Source organism: Fusarium mangiferae, assembly GCF_900044065.1.
Source record: "Fusarium mangiferae strain MRC7560 genome assembly, contig: FMAN_scaffold003, whole genome shotgun sequence".
Taxonomy (NCBI): domain Eukaryota; kingdom Fungi; phylum Ascomycota; class Sordariomycetes; order Hypocreales; family Nectriaceae; genus Fusarium; species Fusarium mangiferae.
In genome coordinates this window covers 2,263,375-2,282,030 of record NW_024573923.1, presented here as the reverse complement: position 1 = coordinate 2,282,030, position 18,656 = coordinate 2,263,375, and the positions used below count along the sequence as shown (strand labels likewise).

General features: G+C 50.1%; 6 protein-coding genes across 6 annotated transcripts; 3 read left to right on the top strand and 3 right to left on the bottom strand.

Annotated features, from left to right (window-relative positions):
- Positions 1–1,019: 1,019 nt before the first annotated feature.
- Positions 1,020–1,769, top strand: FMAN_04387 (uncharacterized protein; the record flags this gene model as incomplete). Its single annotated transcript, XM_041828910.1, has 1 exon — positions 1,020–1,769. The coding sequence occupies one exon, from the start codon at positions 1,020–1,022 to the stop codon at positions 1,767–1,769; it is 750 nt and encodes a 249-aa protein (XP_041679726.1).
- A 768-nt stretch (positions 1,770–2,537) lies between these two features.
- FMAN_04388 (uncharacterized protein) lies at positions 2,538–3,320 on the bottom strand (the record flags this gene model as incomplete). The annotated part of the gene is made up of 1 exon (XM_041828909.1): positions 2,538–3,320. The coding sequence occupies one exon, from the start codon at positions 3,318–3,320 to the stop codon at positions 2,538–2,540; it is 783 nt and encodes a 260-aa protein (XP_041679725.1).
- A 3,372-nt stretch (positions 3,321–6,692) lies between these two features.
- FMAN_04389 (uncharacterized protein) lies at positions 6,693–8,384 on the top strand (the record flags this gene model as incomplete). The annotated part of the gene is made up of 4 exons (XM_041828907.1): positions 6,693–6,764; positions 6,824–7,111; positions 7,172–7,216; positions 7,269–8,384. 4 exons carry the CDS (start codon positions 6,693–6,695, stop codon positions 8,382–8,384), a joined length of 1,521 nt encoding a protein of 506 aa, XP_041679724.1.
- A 612-nt stretch (positions 8,385–8,996) lies between these two features.
- Positions 8,997–10,391, top strand: FMAN_04390 (uncharacterized protein; the record flags this gene model as incomplete). Its single annotated transcript, XM_041828906.1, has 1 exon — positions 8,997–10,391. The coding sequence occupies one exon, from the start codon at positions 8,997–8,999 to the stop codon at positions 10,389–10,391; it is 1,395 nt and encodes a 464-aa protein (XP_041679723.1).
- Positions 10,392–10,522: 131 nt separating this feature from the next.
- FMAN_04391 (uncharacterized protein) lies at positions 10,523–12,591 on the bottom strand (the record flags this gene model as incomplete). The annotated part of the gene is made up of 3 exons (XM_041828905.1): positions 10,523–10,693; positions 10,745–12,074; positions 12,125–12,591. 3 exons carry the CDS (start codon positions 12,589–12,591, stop codon positions 10,523–10,525), a joined length of 1,968 nt encoding a protein of 655 aa, XP_041679722.1.
- Positions 12,592–13,228: 637 nt separating this feature from the next.
- Positions 13,229–17,148, bottom strand: FMAN_04392 (uncharacterized protein; the record flags this gene model as incomplete). Its single annotated transcript, XM_041828904.1, has 2 exons — positions 13,229–16,986; positions 17,037–17,148. The coding sequence occupies 2 exons, from the start codon at positions 17,146–17,148 to the stop codon at positions 13,229–13,231; spliced, it is 3,870 nt and encodes a 1,289-aa protein (XP_041679721.1).
- Between the last annotated feature and the right edge of the window lie 1,508 nt (positions 17,149–18,656).

Sequence of the window (18,656 nt, the reverse complement as noted above, 5' to 3'; positions counted from 1 at the left end):
GCAAAACTCGAGACGGTTCCGATACTTGTTTGAGGTGTTCTGCCAAGGGAGTCAAACGTGGATCTGCTCGGAACTTCGAAGAAGCGTGCACATGAATAGAGCCGTAACCTGGCAACGATATCAGATCCTGTTTGAATATTACAACTCAATCGGCATTTGAGATGAATCATCCTCACTCCATAGTCGTAACTGAAACATTACCCGGAGTTACAGACTCCGGGGTGACGATCAAACTAGCGGTATCTGACCATCCGGTAACAAAGTGATACTCGGATCGGTGTCAGGTTACAGGCGAAGCCTTGCCAAGTTCCCTAATGGCAGAAAATGGTATGTCGCTTCGGATCTCGTTAACTTCATCTCTTTTGACTGATTTCATATCTCATCCCTAGCTTACCTATCCCTGCCATGGATCCAATGCCGGTTGGGCGCCAGAAGGTGACTTGTAGCGGGGCCGCTGTGGAATCCGTGGGGGAATCCAATGAGTAATTACCTAGGTAGTTATAGCATGGAATGGAAGCTTGCACCTCCAAGAAACCTTAGAAAGAAGCTTGAGGGAATGGAAGCCTTGGGAAAGCTTAAGCTTCATTTGGCAGCTCGGGCTTTACAGATTCGAAGCCCAACCCTACGTACCTAGGTACCTAGTGTCCCAAACCCCTCCTCATGGCGCTGTTGGCCGGATTGTATTGGTCGTTTAGCTCTATTGATTACTGCGTCCAGTAAAGTTCAGCCAGGTCCCACTGAACCATCAACAGAACTACCCCTCCATCCGGTGCATCTCTCCATTTCACGGTCACCTACTCTCCTTCGCTCTCCAACCTCTCCCTATGACTCTTACTCTCGTTCTCGCTCTTGCGCGTTCCGTTTAGTTACCTCTACGTCTGACAAGATCGTATCGTCCATGCTGTTGCTGGGAGGCATACTCACTCACCGCTTCTACTACCTTCTCTCTTCTCAGTCGCCTTATCTCTGATAAGCCTCCTGACCTTTCTCAGCAGCTCTATCGTCCACTCTACTCCCCGATGGCTACCAGAGATCACTGCCTACTATGCTTTGAGGCGCTGGAAGCTCACCTCACCCATCGGAAAGCTCTGACTTTGGAAGAGATTCAAGAATCTCCAGCCTCCGCCTCAGATTCAGAGCCTGTTGCTCCAAAGACCCTAGACGATCCCAGTCTTCGACATCTGGCGATCCCTGATGCTAGCACTTCGTCTTCTTCCTCTTCGACCTCGCTAGGTGCTTCCACACCTGCCACGAGTACCTCTTCTCTTCCTATTCCCCCAACATCTGCCCCGCTATTCGTGACATGGAATACGATGGAGGGTGGCGAGCCCGTGCTCCGCGGTTGTATCGGCACATTTGAAGCTCAAGATCTAGCTGAGGGTATCCCGGAATATGCCCTTATCTCTGCCCTTCAAGACACTCGCTTCTCCCCAATCAGAAAGTCCGAATTGCCCACGCTCCAAGTTGCAGTCACACTCCTGACCGATTTTGAAGAAGTCGATGACATTTTCGACTGGGAAATTGGCGTTCACGGCATCCGACTCTCATTCTACGATCGTGGCCGCCGTTATGGCTCAACGTACCTCCCAGACGTAGCCTCCGAGCAGGGATGGACTAAAGAAGAAACACTCTTCAGTCTCATCCGCAAGGCGGGGTGGACTGGTAGCCGAGGACGCTGGAAAGACTTGGACCTCAAGGTCACACGCTACCAGGGCAAGAAAACTACTCTGGAGTACGCTGATTACAGGAAGTGGATTGATGAGGCGTGACGAAGTGGCTAGAGGGTAAGAAGACGCTTCTAGACATAGAGGCCCGGCGTTTATGGCAATGCAGATGTGATTATCGGTGACACATTTTCTCTCATATTTGCTCAAGAGGAAGAGCTGGGTTTGTAAGCATTCGCATCTAACAGGCAGCTACAGACAATAAACCTCCTGATTGATTTCAACGTGCCGGCTTGGGTGGCTATTCGCAACGCGTATGCTAGTTTGGTGCATTTTGCGTGATTATGGAAAGTCACGATTAATAGCCTTCCTGTCCTTCTCGATAGCTCTGGCTTATAGAGCATTTACTGACCATGCTTGATGCTTCTTCTCTGGAAAACAAACTAGGCACCATCATCAGATATCCTACATGAAAGAGCATCAACCGGCTCAGCATCTGGTTTCGATGAGACTCGTCTCCAGGCCAGTGTCCTGGTTGCCCTCCGTTTACAAGCAGAATTCAACAGCGCACCAAGCAGCAAACAAGTGGTAAAGGTAAAACAGTATCAAGTCCCGGCGGTGTTAGACCCAAGACAATGGCGCGCAGGCGTAACTCCATGATGTCAGATGACGGAAGACATCCTTTCCCCAGAACAAACGCGTCCTCTGCAAAACGATAAAAGAAGATAAAAAGTCCCAAGTCCTTCGCCAAGACGCCGAAATAACCCTGGTATAAAATGATTTTGAAGCCCTGTGAAATATTCCTCCCAACAAACCCACACAAACTCTCCCAGCATTTTGCTTATCCTGTTCTCACAATGCCCCTGCCCGACTTCACCAGCATCGCAGGCTCTTCCAAAAGCCGTTATCCTTCTTCCCTCCCACCCTGTCGCCCTGAAGATTCGGTCCTCGCACTCCAACCGCGCGCTTCTCGGTGTCGCTATCGGTCGGGAGAGGCGTCAGCGGTTTCGTCATACCGCGGGCATTAAACTCTGCTGCGTCCGGACCTGTATCAGCAAGTCGTCGAGCCTCAACCACCCGGCGCACAACTAATGCAAACGTCTCTTCGATGTTGACTTCTAGGCGCGCACTCGTCTCCATGAATCCACAGCCGCGCTTTCGGGCCCATTCAAGACCCTGAGCTGCAGGGACTTGTCTGCTCTCTTGCAGATCGCACTTGTTGCCGGCTACGAGCTTGACAGGAGGGATGGTGCGGGAGCGCGTATCGTGACCTGAGCGCAGACCAGCACGGCGTGCGCGGTCGGCATTGTCAAGACGAGTTTCTGCCTCCATATCGATAAGTTCATTAAAATGCTGCAGGGCATCCAGGGAGTCCTTGGATGTGATATCGTAGACGAGGAGAAAAGCATCGGCGCCGAGGTTTGAGGAAGCCCACATGCCGCGGTACTCCTCCTGGCCAGCTGTGTCGGTAAGAGATAGGTGGTAAGTAACACCATCGATGCGGCGCGTCACGCTATATGAGTCCTCAATAGTTGGGTCATAGTCTGAAGTCCATTGCGAGCGAACTAAGCGCAATGTAATAGAGGACTTTCCGCATCCGCCGTCGCCGCAGATCGTGATAGATATTGGGACAGGTGTCTGTGTCGGAGCCGTCATGTCGGAGGCTGCGCTGAATCGTTTATGAAGCGAAGGTGGTCGTTAAAGAAAAAAGGAGATGTTTGCAGTGTGCTCGTACTGTTGATAGCCCAAGCGGGAGAGCTGTTAGGCGATCGCAATAGGCACCGAAACGCGCCGCTTGTGAATCGGATGACAGGAAATTCTAGAATGATTCTAGGTGCGATCGAGTTGCCAAGGCCTTTTGGTGTAGTGGAGTTAGTTGTATTGTTGGAGCCGAGTTCTATTGTCTTTTGAGTCGAGTCAGGTACGATGTCGTTTCAATCGTTCTAGTCGTGTCTCGTCGCAATCGGGTGCAATGTGTGTGCGTGAGCGTGAGCGTATTATAATATGGAAGTGATGATCGATGCTGTAACGTAATGCAATGTGATGTGATGTGAGGCTTCTTGGGGGTCCGAGTTTCTGGCCAGATGATGATAATTTGTAATGCTGAGGGCTCAGCCGGCAGTTCCCTTTGGGGCGAGTGAGTGAGTGAATGGATGAAAGAGGGGCTTTTTTTTTTCTTTTGTTCTGAGACAGCCGAGTCCAGGGTGAGAAATATGACGAATGGTGGTTGAATTGGATGATAGGTAGGTGGTCTAGAGAGAAACAGGTGCTGCTCCCTTTTGTCGTCCCTTGGGAGCCTGGTTCTGCTCGTCTTGTTACTTGCTTCCTCTAGGTAGAGTCAATGGGAGGTTGTCTGCTGTGATAGCCACGATATAGGACTGTATGGACGGTAAAGGAAATGAATGACAGGATAACTAGAGGAAACAAAGGGAAGTGAAAAAGTGAAAGTGAAGAGGAAAAGTTTGCTTTTTTCTCCCCTTCTCCCACGTACGTTTCTTGCCTCTTTTGCTTTTTCCTTTTTCCTCTCAAAAGATACCAACCATGGCCGGCTGCCCCTTGTTCTTGGTGCGGAAAAACGGCTGAAGGTGCCGCGTTGAGTTGAGCTCTTCGTTCGGTGCGATACGGGCTACAGAGTACTAAGAGCTGGATAGCGCCGGGGGGGCACAGGGCAGATGGGGCATGACAGGGATGAAGACGTTTGTGGCGTTGGCCGGCGCAGGGGTAAAAGGTAAAAAATAGGCAAAGATGCATAAAAAGATGTGTACAAGGTTGATTTTGGGCATCAGCATGTAATTGATGCTATGAACATTGGGCACTGGTTTGTTCTTGTGCTGCACATCTTTTTCACATGCAAGGTACGAAACTGTTCATGATCTGCATATACCTTAAGCGACTGAGGGCCTTCACTATCACGACCGCCACCAGCACACCATCGCCATCGCCATCGCCTTCGCCTTGGCCATCCCGGGAAGCTGGTATGCTTGCGCGATGTGATGAGACAAGGATAGTAATAATACAAAAGACAAGACATCAAGATTAGGGGCATTCATCAGTTCTTCGCTCCGTCTCGGAGCCCCCCTCCCCTTCCATCATCCCAACGCGTCAGCCATCTTGTAGGCGAGCTACGGACTCGATCATCCAATGAATGTTGCAGCTGTCAATAAGCTTCTGAATAAAATCAGTAGCCAAGCACAAGGTTAGGTATCTCCTTAGGCTCTGGTCAGATCCCAACGGCGAAAATGTGGGGAGACTTGAAAACGGAGACGGGCGGCGGGTTTTAAACTTTTATTAATAAGTTATCACCCAGAGCTTTCGTTACTGGTATAATTAGGTACCTAGGTAGGGAGAAAGCTGAAGCCTGGAGGACAAGGACGGGGCGGACAGTTGATCAACAGGGATATTTCCTCACTCGGAACCTTCAAACTTGCGTGTTCAGAGTCGCAATCGGGGTGGATAATATGTAAACTCAGATGCAGATGCAAATGCAAGTGACAAGAGAAGTCAGGTCAAAGCTCAAGCTCATCACAGCCAAGAGTGGGAATTATTAGTGCTCATGGGAATAAGAATAAAGCATGAGCATCAACATGCGCAATGTAGACAGGCGACAAACTATGTATCTGTGGTTGCCACTCCATCCGTTATCGGTCTTTGCAGATTTGCTTGGTGGTGCTCAACATCGCTCAGATCAGATTGGATGCATGTCGTTCTGTCTGTCTGTCAACCTTTGGTATAAGCGATGTGACAGTGATTGTGAAAACCTTGCCAGATGAAATTCCGGCCTGCCTTTTTGGTCTTCACTCTTCAATGTCTACCTTATTATGTACGGATATGTATTTCTGAAAGCACAGTCACAGTCACAGTCTCATCCCATTCCATCCCATCCCATCCCTCCCCCACGCAATGGTGAACTAAACAGGCTCACCACGCTACATCTCATCTCTTCTCGTTTCATGACCAGGTTCTCCGTCGCCCGTAAATTGACTTCCGCGCACAGACAAGACTAAGATATGAGTATGCATGTACGGAGTGCATGCCTATCATCAATATCAGGCGGACAGACTAGGTACGTCGATTGTGTTTTGTAGAGGCGTTGAAGCCTACCCTTGGAGGGCTCGAGCCATCGTTCGAGTCCTCTCTTGGCCACAAGTGTTAGACAATGCCTCTCTTTTTATCCAAGGCAAATACAACTAGTGAGTATTCGTTCCCCCTGCGGTCAGATACAGCTTCACAGTTAGATTGTAGTGATTCCTTTGGTGGGTGGTTGACTCAAAATGTGGTGTCTTTCTGGCCTTCATGTTCAAGACACAGATCTGAGACTTTATTCTCTTTCTTGGGCCAATTGTCTCACATGAAAAGGGCAGCTGGCGTCGGTGCCCTACATGTACATACTTGATGATGCGATTACGGACCGCGAATTAACAGTCTGATAAGGTTATTGCCAAGGTCAAGGTCAAGCAAGATAAGGTCGAGGGAAAAAAGAAATTGAGCGAGGGTTGAGATGGACCAACTCGTTTCAGTTGAGCTGACGATAACCCCAGCTCCAGCCTCAAGACAAGGCTCTGCCAAGCGAGAACGAGGAGCGAAGAGCAATTGAAACTTTTATCGCTCCCGGCCTTCCCCATCTTCGTCTACTAATCTTGTCCTCAGCGTTCAGCCACTAACAAAAAGATGCCGAGAAATGATCAAGTCGTGCCTGTTCAAGCCTCGGTTGCTGGTATTTAGGACTTTGCCGCTCAGTAATGAACTTTCTGACATGTTCGGGAAAGACTCGGTTGATCGGACGGGAAATCCCTCGCAGAAATAATTCAAAGTCACGAGACATTGAGCCATTGCTGCCATCAATGATGTGTCCCATCTCTCAAAGTTCTTTGGATGACGAGCTGTTTTTTATTTCTATTTTTATTCCTCCCATTGTGCCTCATTTCTCAACTTTCTAGACCCATATTATACTTAACTAAACGACAGTTATATTTTCTCCAGGTTACTTACATTTCCATCTCTCACTTTTCTCATCCGATATTAGCCGTCATGACTGTAACCAACGGCCGCAATGGGAACCCCTCCATAACCACCCTCCATAGGGCTGAAGAAGTAAACGATGTGAGACATGACACGAGCTCACCCTCTGAGCTGATTGGTCGCTGACGTTACACCACCAGCTCATCGATGCTGTGAAGGGTCTCATTGTCCCTTACATCAAGGCTGCCGATGATGCCGCAGCAGAGCGTGCCACAGGGGATATTCGCCCCGGTTCAGCTGGTGTCAAGAACAATGTCCTGGTAGACTTTCAAAAACCACAAGAGCTTGCTCAGCGACTCAAGTTTTCCTTGCCAAATTCGGGTCAAGGTAAGGAGGGGTTGTTGGAGACTATCCAGCAAGTTCTTCAGAACAGTGTCAATACTTGGGATCAGGGCTTCCTTGATAAGCTGTATGCAAGCACGAACGCAGTATGTCACGGTCATCCCGCCTTCATCGGTTGATCCGTTTTCTAATACATGATAAATCAGGTTGGTGTGGTGTCAGATATGATACTTTCAGTGCTAAACACCAATGTACGTTCCAGCCCCTGTGCACTACCAGTAACAAGCATTTAACACCCTCTAGCTCCATGTCTTTCAAGTTTCTCCCGCCCTCACCATCATTGAAAAAATCACTGCAAAGACTCTGGCACACTTGTTTGGTTTCACCGGATCAAGAGCAGGGGGTATTTCTTGTCAGGGAGGAAGCGCCTCAAACTTGACTTCCCTGGTCGTTGCCCGGAACACCTTGTTCCCAGAATGTAGAGCTTCAGGCAACGGTAGCCACGATTTCGTCGTTTTTACAAGTGCTCACGGGCATTACTCGGTTGAAAAGAGCGCCATGATCTGTGGTCTGGGTTCAAACAGCGTCTGGCCTGTTCCTGTGGATGAATTTGGGTGCATGAGGCCGGATGCCCTGAGGGACCTAGTCGTCCGTGCGAGGGATGAAGGCAAGACACCCTTTTATGTGAACTCGACGGCTGGAACCACTGTCATGGGCTCATATGAGCCGTTTGGGGAGATTTCCAAAATTTGCAAGGAGTTTGGCCTCTGGATGCATATCGATGCAAGCTGGGGAGGCCCTGCTATCTTTTCGTCGAAGCAAAAGCACAAGCTCAATGGCGCCCATCTGGCCGATTCATTGACAGTGAACCCTCATAAGATGATGAACGTTCCCGTCACGTGCTCGTTCCTCCTCGGACCAGATATGAACATCTTCAACAAGGCCAACAGCACCGCAGCGGGCTATTTGTTCCATACCAGCGATGGCGGTGATATCTGGGATCTTGCAGATCTAACCCTGCAGTGCGGTCGCCGCGGTGACAGTCTTAAGCTTGCTTTGGCCTGGATATACTATGGTGCTGCAGGTTTTAAGAAGCAGATCGACCACGCGTTTGAGCAGGCTGAATACCTTGCCAGTCTCCTCAAACAGAGTGACAACTTTGTGCTTGTATCGCAAGACCCTCCCCCTTGTTTGCAAGTTTGCTTCTACTACTCGCCAGGGAGAAATCTATCTGATAACAAGGAGGAGAACACACTCCGAACCAAGACTATGGTCGAGGAGATGATCCTCAGAGGCTACATGGTTGATTATGCCCCTGGTCCAAAGGGCAGCTTCTTCCGTGTTGTGGTCAACTGCCAAACTCTGCCAGGGACAGTTGAGGGCCTTGTTAAGGGTCTTGAAGAAGTTGGGCGCCAATAATTAGACTATAGAAGAGGTAGAACTCGACATTACACTAGGCAAAAAGGAGTATTGTTTGAATCGTATATAGGGCACATGTAGAATGATACACATCATGGCCACTATCACTAAACCAGGATATTGAGAGACACAATAATACGTTGTACAGTAACATCCAAGACATGGCCATTGCTCTATTCTTTATGTCACAATGTATAAATATATATGCTCCCAAAACAAAAAAAAAAAAAAAAAAAAAAAAAAAAAAAAAAGGTATTGTTTAATCGTTCATGTCTTCTTAATAGCTTGGCTTGCGAAATCTAGTTATTCCAGTTTGATTGAGAACCATACGATAGTAGACGACACACCGTAGCTCTCGGCATATTTCCGAATGACCCTATAATACTAAGTTGTAAAATAAATGAGAAAGGGATATTAGATCAACACTTTCCATGAATCAAATAGGCTATAGATACTTGAAAGCAACTATGTCCTCAAGATGGTGACCATACAGGGTAGCTGATGCGATAAGCTTATCGCACCTCGCGAGACCCATTAATTTATTTCACTACCAGCCTTCAACGTCACAAGCATGCGTCGCATCTTAAACCTCATCCTCAGCGTTCTATCACAATGCCACCCAAACGAATGACAGCAAACCCGGTGAAACCGGCGCGTTATCGCGCTGGTAAGCCCACAGGAGTAGAATCTGACTCAGATTCTGACGCGAGCGAAAACGAGGAGTCTAATGAGCCAGCCCTTCCACCTCCACCGAAAGCGACCAGCGCGGGCAAAATTTCATCAGGCAACCTAGGAAAAGTCGACCTCAACGCTCGGAGGAAAGAAGCGGAAGCTGCCGAAGAACGGAGACTTGCCAAGGAAAAAGCCGAGCGCCTAGCTGCAGAGGAAGGTTTCGTGACAGAGGAGGATGAAGAAAGTGAAGAGGATGAAGACGAGGATGAGGAGGAGGAAAGCGAATCCGAAGAAGAGAGCAGCGAGGATGAAGCGCCACGAAGATTAATGATTCGGCCCAAATTCGTACCAAAAAGCCAAAGAGGAAACGCCAAGACTCCCGCGCAAGAAGAGGAAGAAGCACGACAGGCCGAAGAAGAGGCCCGCAAGAAAGCCGCCGACGAGCTCGTGGAAGAGCAAATCAAAAAGGATCTTGCCGCTCGCGCAGCAGGCAAAAAGCACTGGGATGACGACGAGAACGAGGACTCGGATGTGGATACAACAGACGGGCTAGATCCAGAGGCTGAAGAAGCAGCTTGGCGCGTTCGCGAACTCAAACGTCTGAAGCGCGCCCGCGCTATCATCGAAGAGCGCGAAAAGGAGCTTGCAGAAGTTGAGCGTCGACGTAACCTGACTGAGGAGGAAAGACAAGCCGAAGACGAGGCGTTCCTGGCGCAACAGAAAGAGGAAAAGGAGGGCAAGGGCAAAATGTCATTCATGCAGCGTTATCTACACAAGGGAGCATTCTACCAGGACGAGATGAAAGCAGCTGGTCTGGATAAGCGAGACATCATGGGCAGTCGTATCCAGGACGACGTGCGGAACCGTGAGGCACTTCCCGAATACCTGCAGCGTCGCGACATGGCCAAGCTGGGCCGCAAAGGTGCAACAAAGTACAGGGACATGCGCACCGAGGACACAGGCCGATGGGGAGATATCGGCGATGGCCGAAAGAGAGACGGCGGACGATTCGAGGAAGATGAGCGTTTCAGACCCGACGATGATAGGTTTCGCCGTGACGAACGAAGCGCAGGCGGCGCCAATGCCATTCCTCTAGGTGATCGCAAGAGAGACGACCGAAATGAAAGAGACAATGGCCACCGAGATCGAAGAGATAGGGATAGAGACTCTTATCGGTCAAGAGATGATGGACAAAGTCGACGAAGATCACGGTCACGGTCACGTTCGCCACGACGCGAAAATGATAGAGATGATTACAGGCGTCGTAAACGCAGTACGTCACACGACGACGAGCGGTATGAGAGCGACAAAAGACGCAGAGTGGATGCCAGATGAACTCAGCCTGCTCTTGTTATACTATTAATAATACCCAAACAACCATGGTATATGCCTTGCATTTAGCTTCTTTTTTCTTTTACGTGTCTCGTGAGATTACGTGCAGCCCTGGACTCGCACCCAGCTATGCTCTATATTCTGACAATCTCTACGCGAGCACGATCGTATATTTGATGGCCCATCATGTCTTCGCCGCTTCCATTTGACACTGGGGGAGGATATAATGTCATTCGTGCGTAGGTACCTGCGCCGCGGCGCTTAGAAAGGTAACCAGGATTGATAAGGAGGACACTCTCGACGACCTGAGGTTCAGTTAGTAAGGATGAAGACAAAAAAGGAGCTAAGAGACGAACTTTTGCAAATGGAGGTAGCAAACTAGGTACAACCATGACATCTGGCCTGACATTCACCATCTCTCCTAGTTCAAGATAGCTCAAGTCTAAACCAGCCCCAGTAGCCAAACCATCTTCCGTGCCAGTTTTAGGTAGCTTAGAGCGATCTGTAGGAGGAAACAGCGGGAAGTAATGTCGCTGCTCAACTAGGTACCGGCACAACCGACTCATGAGATCAGTTCCAGGTTGTCCACCGCCACGTGATACAACCTCTTCCGAGCGGAGCTGGGACAGGATATCCTGCGATGAGACACCGAGGACAAGTTCGTTGATCGAAAGAGTCATAGGGTTTGTGACAATGCGGACCATTTTGGGAAGGCCGAGTTCCTTACGAGGAATCGAGTCTTGAGGCCACGAGACATGTTTTGACAATACGTCGCGGACGGACGGGACAAGGATGATGGTGATCTGCGGGTTGGAGGCTGCAAGGCGGTTGAAAGCGGGAGCAACAAGGTATTTAAATACTGTTGCCATAGTAGCTGTATCGGGGTCAAAGTTTGCCTCTTCTGGAAGATCGAAATCTCCCGTGGCAATAAGGGGATGATCGATATCGAGGAACGGCCCCGTAAGGACAAGCGCATCTGCATAAGTATCACCTGCTTGACTGCAAAGCGCATGAAGTGGCTCAAAATCGAGATTATCGTCAGCAGTGTAAGGACCAGAGGCGTAGAGAATGCTCAAAGGTGCAGGTTCTGAATCTTCGTCCATAGCATCAGGGCCACCACGGAACCTCTCACGATGCCCCTCTAGTGCGGAGGGCGAAGAGGCAGCACTGGGAAGTAGAGGGACCTCGAGAACCTCCTTCACGACAAATTCGTTTCCTGAGGCGTTGGCACCCCGGAAAGCTACGATTTGGCCAGGGAAAAAGTTCCATGAGCGGATGTTGTCCATTTTTAGGGGTACCCGCAAGCCCATTCCTGTTCGTCTGGAGGTTTCCAGTACCAGTGACGCCGCATTTAGTTTTCCTTCTGAGGAGTCAGAAGCGATGCGGCCAACAGCAACGACCTCAGTTGTACTTTGCGCAGCGGCACTGCCGAACTCGTTCTCATCGATCTTATGATGTTGCTGTATAAGAGCCATGAAGTTATCGATCCGGTCGTCGAGGATTTCGCTGGCCTCGGAGAGTTTCATGGCCAATGGCTTGTATCCCAGCTTCTTTTGATCTGAGGCGGCTGTGAGCTTTACTCGAGGCTCGGCAAAGGGTGCAATCGGTGGTTCGGCGGCATTGAGGCGATCGTTGAGAATTTCAACAGTCTCTCCTGGATTTGCTCGATCACTGAATGATGTGGGCCTGGATAATGTTAGCAAGGCGGAGGCAGTTGGTGAGACGAAGTAGCATACGGTAGTCCATTCAACGACTTGAGCTGCTCGCTCATACCTGTCGCTGGCGAGCTCATCAGCCCTTTAGGCGTCTCCGTCTTTCTCTTAACAGCACTGCCACTCGCAGCACCCCTATTCAACTTTGCCCCCGACGCTGGAGTGCTGGGAACAAGCCCATCTAACATCCCAAAAACATCGCCGCCCTTTGCTGTGCCTCTCGGTGTATTGGCGACCTTTCTCTCGGTCTTGACCTGGACTTTTCGATGGCTGTTTTCGAGCTCATCTTGGATGCTCTGCTTGAGGTTCCGAAGAAGTTCGAGACTTAGGGCCTGAGCATCAAGATCCAGTTTTATACAATACGACTCCCACTTGAAAAAGAGATCCTCGGCCGAGAGGCCATGAAGGCGCATAATGGATTCTAGTTCGCTGAGGACATCAGGCTCAAGCGGCTTATTGGGGGAGAACCGGCTTCCAATTTCGTCCGCCATCATGGGCGAAAATGAACCTCGACCAGAGTTGTTCGTTGTTCGTAGCAAACCGAGATTTCTGGCAAAGACAAAGGTCGTATATGGATTAAAAAGATGGCATTGGTGAAGGTCAAAACGTCTGGAGGGGTCTGGATGTGGGCGCGCCCAGACGCGTCGTATCATAGGTAACTAACTTCCAGACCGCGTTAAGTGGTCAGAAACTAATGGTACAGTGCTACCAATCGTGCACACGGTCAATTTCTTATACTGGTAGAATGGGCAGCCATACCTTAGTTATTATGATTAGAACGACTAACTAGGAGTATTCTCACTAAGATACAGACAGTCAATGCAGATGTATCGGGATTTATCAAAATTGTAATTAATTAATCAGTCATTGCTTTCTTGTGCCGCAATTTGCTTCTAAAACAGGCATTTCTCAGCCACTATCAAGGTATCGTATCCGCTGTGAATAAGTAAGCGCCGTTACTTTCGTGTAATTGTCCCAACGCCGTCTACTTGGCTTTCGCCTGTCCCAGAAAAATCAACCTAGCTATTCGTACCGTCGTGCTCTTCATGGACCTGTTGACTAACAGTGCTGTAAAAAACAACTCAAAAAAACAAGCATTCGAAGCAAAACAATGTCTACATCCATTCTTTACTTCTCCTTCTCCTGGACAGTACTTTTGTGTTCAATACCGCCCCATTCAGCCCAGACATTATCTGAACCGCTGTAGGTGAAGTTCACATTACCATCTTTGGGGGAAGAACTTGGCGCAATGCCGTCGGTGCTGAGAAAACTGCCAAAGTCACCTAGACTGGCAGGGTCTGTGTCTAGTAATGGGAGCGTGGAAAAATCCAAATTGCTACTCGCTAAGTCAAAGTTTGGCTCAGAGAGCAACTGCGTTATGGTTCGGCTCAGGGGGGTATCGAGAACGCTCTCCAGCTTGCTCTCCAGATTCAGTCGTGGGCTGCGCCTAACGCTCGCAGGACTTCTGGTCGGCGTCTTTTGCAGAAGCGCTTGTTGGCTAGGAGACAACAAATCTCTCACTGATCGAAGAGATCGCGAGACACTGCGTGTGATAGGTCGATGGCTAGGTGTAGGACGTGTCGGGGTTTTGAAGAGAGCCGAGTCAGCATCCGCCTTGGATTTGGGCGGCGGCGTGGAAGGACGAACTGGGCTGTTAAACAGCGCCTCTATGTCATCATCCATGATGAGATCTTCGTTCTGAGCATCGCAAACTGCATTCTCCTTTCCGCAGATTTCCTTGTTTTGCCGACAATCCGCTGTCTTAGTCATGTTGGCATCGATCTCTCCCAAGGTCTTCGGTGTACCCTCCTTACGGGGTGAGGGGAAGAGCAGGCGTCGAGTGCTTCCCAACTCATCATCAAGGTCCATCTCGATGGGACTGTCAGCAGTCCCGGTACCTCTGGAAGCCCGTGAATGGGAAGAGCCTGGTACTGACTGGCTCATGCTTTTAGTATGATGCCCATCAGCCGCCAGTAAATGAAAGACATTCTGCATGGCTGCATCCTCATCAACTCGTGATCCCATAGAGATAACATCAGCTTGCTTAGGGGATGAAAGCTCGACCGGTCCAATGGAGTCTGTGACTGGGAAGGCTTCTGACGGAGGATGCGGCACCGAAGAACTCTTAGTACGGGCACGTTTTGCCTGCGACTCAGGGCCAGCGGATCCCCGCTTCTTTCGACTCTGGCCCAGAAGCCCATTATCCCACTTATCCTGTGGGCGGTGGTTGTGATATTTAGACATCCATATACCGCAGGGATTGCAGAGCAGTTTCTCTGACCAGTCATTTCGGTCATCACCAAAACCAAGCGTTTTCTTGATAAGACGATGGGACAGAGGGTTCTTGTCCTTATCCCGTTTCAGAATCTCAATGGCAGTAACCCGGCCAGGCTTCTCTGAGTACTCCACGTTCTCTGGTGCTCCGTCATGTTCCTGAACCCAAATCTTGCGCCAGGTTGGGGTCTCAATGGCACCGCAGTTAGTGCAGAACGGAGGCATCTCGCCAGCTGCGATTGCAGATTCTAGCCTCTGTTTAATGGAGTCCTTCTTGATCTGGTTCTTGTTGGACTTATAGGGCGGGGACGAGGGCATAGGAGGAAAATCGCTCTGCGGAAAGATAGCCTCTGAAAGAGTAGGTAGAGTGTTTGTAATCAAATATGTCTCAGGCGGTCCCAAAGGGTCACTGGCAGCAATCGGTTTGGGAACGCTGACCGATTTGGAACGACGAAGACAAGTTGTGGTATCTGTAGAAGCACGGGGCGGTTCCGCAAGGACAGACTGTGATAGAGAAGATGGCCCGGCAGGCTCGCTTGCCGGAACAGATGGCAAAGCTAGAACTCCTGCGGACTGTGATCTGCCGAGTGGTCGCGAGGGGCGGGGCTTTGGTGCGATGGCACGAGTACTTGATTTTGAAGTAGGTAAAGATCCTTCAGTAGATTGGTTAGTTGAAATTGAAGCATTAGGCTCAGAGGAACTAGAGACTGCGCGCACTAATTCAAAGAGGGCATCTTCTTCCATTGCCTCTGTAGCTTGGTTGCCCTGCGGCTGAGTAGAATCAGGCAGCAAGGATGCAGTGGTAGGGACTGGGCTATCCTTTTCTGGAGCATCTGTCGTAGGAGGAGGCGTTGGTGCATAGCTCCGTGGTTGTTGTTTTGAGCTTGCAGGTCGTTTCTGAGAAGAATTTCGAACTAATCTAGGGATGGCAACTTTCTTCGCGGTAACGGGTTCTGATGGAGGGGGACCAGCAGGAGTTGAGGTTGGGTAAGGGGTGTTGAAGTTCTGGATATGGACGAGCCCTTGGCCTTCTGGCCCATCTTCGATCCTGAACACTTGAGTTGGAATTCCGGTATTATCCACGTCTTCCATTACTTTCTGTGTCTTAGGCTGGCTGTAAGTCTGGCCCTCTTTGGCTGTTGGCAAGACAGGTTCATCCAACAAGTCGTCTGTTTCATTCTCCGCAAAGCTCGATATTTGTCGTGGTAGGGAGGGCATTGGTGGCAAAACAGGACTGGAAGGAGGAGGACTTGACCGCATAAAAGATTCTGTTCGTGGCATAGGGGGGGAAGACCGTATGTCCTGCGGGCTATCCTCTGAAAAGGCAGGAGTTTCGACAGGCGATTCTGGAGAACGGCCATCCTCTTGACTCGGAGACAAGGCACGAAGGGGTCTCGGGGGTATTTGACTGCTCAGAGTAGCACCCAGCTCCTTGCGCATCGAGGATTCCCTCCGAGGCTTGTTGCCTTTGGGGCCAGGCTGGGCCGGGCCGTTCAGGGGTCCTCCCTCGGGAACGGGAGTAGGAGCCCGGGGAACTTCCTGTAGATGATTCCCAGCGACTGCCTCATTGTTTGCATTAACAGGACGGAAATTTCGAAGAGAACCAGCGGTACTAGCAGTGACACGTAGAGATTCCGGACCTGAAGTGAAGGGGTTAGGGGCAGCCTTTTCGACCTTCATGGGCCTGGCTCTTTTCTTTACTGGCACTGAGCCGCCATCCTCGCCCTCGGTGCCGTCTTCGTACCCTGAAGTGTTTCCTTCGGCAGGCTTCTTTCGCGGTCTACCGCGAGGCCGCCCTGTCGGCGGCTTCCTGTTGCGGGAGCTTCTGCTAGAGGGTCTTGACGTAGAAGCAGCGGTCGTTGACGGAGGGACGGGCATGGGTGCTATGCGTTGGACATCCGATCCTGAGTTGGCTTGACTAATCGCGGGGCCTATCGAGTCTCGTCGTTCAGTTGTGACAGGGGGCGGTGCGCCTTGAGAAAGGGCAGGTGATGCCACTCGAGACACATGTGCTGTGTGTCCGATATGAGGGTTGGCCTGGATAAAAGAGCTCCATTCAGCGGCACCAGAAGCCACGGCCATTTCAGCAGAGCGGGAGGGTGGCAGAGAGGCAGGCTGCAGTGGAGCGGGCTGTAAAGGCGTGGGTTGCATAGGGTGAGGTGGTATCTCAACGGGTGGCATGTCAACATTTGGTTCTCGCCTTTGAAGCCTGGAGCCGACAGTGAACTTGAGCTTGACTTCGATTGTCTCGCGGTTTCCTCCTCCAAAGACGGCAAGCAAGTTCTTGGTGACACGCCCAGTTACCATTTTGGGTGACTGAGAGAGCCATTCACCACCACGCATTGAATCGAGTGCCCATGATAGCATGCCTTGTCCAACTAAGGGGGTGTCTGGTTCTGAATAATCGAGTGCGTAAATGGTGTAGTCGCCCTCACTATCTTGATTTCCGAGTTCCGGGCTGCATTCGGTGATTGCCTGTAGGCACGCTCTCAAGTCGACAATGCCAATAGAGTTTTGTTCGTCAAGAGGAATTGTTTGAACGAAGAGGGTTTGTGTTGAGCGAGCAAGGCAATTTATTTTGGCATCCTTGTCAAATGTATAATGCACCTTGACTGTGTATCAAGTTAGCAAAGTAACTACCAGACGCATTGATTTCGCATACGGCCCATAGGCCTCACTTGGACGCCTGCTTCATTTGTTTCCACGTTCTGTTGCATCGTCTGACCGTTGTGATTCCAGCCGCCTTGAATAGAATTGGGCATTGGTGAAGCCATGGCAGTTAGTCCCCTAAGGGGGGAGGTCAGAGATGGCGGTTAAATAATCAATCGTGAATTCTATCGTCGTCGTATATGGTGGGTGTATATCATGTAAGTAGACACAAGGCAGCGACGGCCGAGAAGTAAGAAGTAAAAGGTCAAGAGGTGAAGTTTGGCAGTGGGTATTTCAACGATGCGTAGGAAATAGTAGTGGGGAGGTTTAATGTTTGAGCTCGTTGGCCGGGACGTGATATCAAATTCGGGAGGCGGGCGTCATGTTCGTGACGCGCTCTAACCCGCCAAAGTCGCGTCGTGGAGCGAAGGTGGATCAAGTTAAAGTGCGTGCCGATAGTTTTGCGCGCTGGCTAGACAACCAGGAAATGGAGAAAATAGTGAAAAAGGGTAAAAAGACAGTGACGGGATTGTGGTCAATAAGAGAAAAGAAGAGCTCGAACCAAACCCCAAGTTTGAAGTATCAATGATAAAAAAGTCACAGATGCTTTGAGTGTGTGTTGTGATGCAGCTTCAAGGCGTGTTCCGCTCGAATGAAACTGAGGAAAAGATGGAGGGTCGCCGTGTCACTCCAGTGGTTGATGAGCCAATAACCCCTGTCAATTACCCTTTTAGTGCCTGCATCGGTGACGTGAGTTAGCGCTTTCTTTGACTTCTAGACGCGCCGCCCGGGCGGTGGTGGGGTTCGCCGGAGCGTAATCCACCTCTTCCGACACGGAGCGGTTTAGTGGGGCCGGATAATGCAGCTTGGTTCAAGTTGGTGCAGAACTCACGTGCCTTGCTATCTGAAGCGAAACCTTTGTTCGCCTGTCTCAATGGTAAGTCGTCGTACTTTTGAAACGGTACGTATCTTTCTAGTTGGTTGCGAACCTGAGCCTTTTCGCTGGCTGTTTTGCTATGGCCAACCTAGTAACTGCCGACTTGCTTCGATGACGGGAAAATGGGTAGAAATGAGCCAGAGAAAGACGGAGATGTCTCGTCTTTCTTTCGAGGCTCTTCTTGCGGCGGGACACCGTCCCTTTTATACTCTTGCCCTCTGCCTGAGGTCATCTAATAGACTCTACCGGGTGCCTGCCTACATGTTTGCCAACTGGGTCGTCTTGCTGGACCTGTTCCCTTATCTCCGCATTTCGTTTGATTCTCTCTCTCCTATCTGTATCTATCCATCCTTTTATTAGCCATACCTAAAAAACATGAGTTGGTGTTTCTTCTTCGGCTTACATACCCGCCCCATCTAACCCTCCACTACCTGCATCTGCCCCTCTTTGGTCACTGGTCATGTCCCTCAACAAAGTCGCTACAAAATGAGACTTTTCAGCCAAGGTTTCATCTCTCACCAGAATGATTCTTGTTGTTTTCCATCCCAACCCCACTTCAAGCCTCGTGTTCGCCACTTTCGCCGTGATCATTCTAGACTTCATGAATGTGACTCCATGTGGGAAGAAAAAGCATCATCTATTTTGAAGCACATTTCTCTTATCGCTTGATATCATCGCAATTCATCTATCAGCACA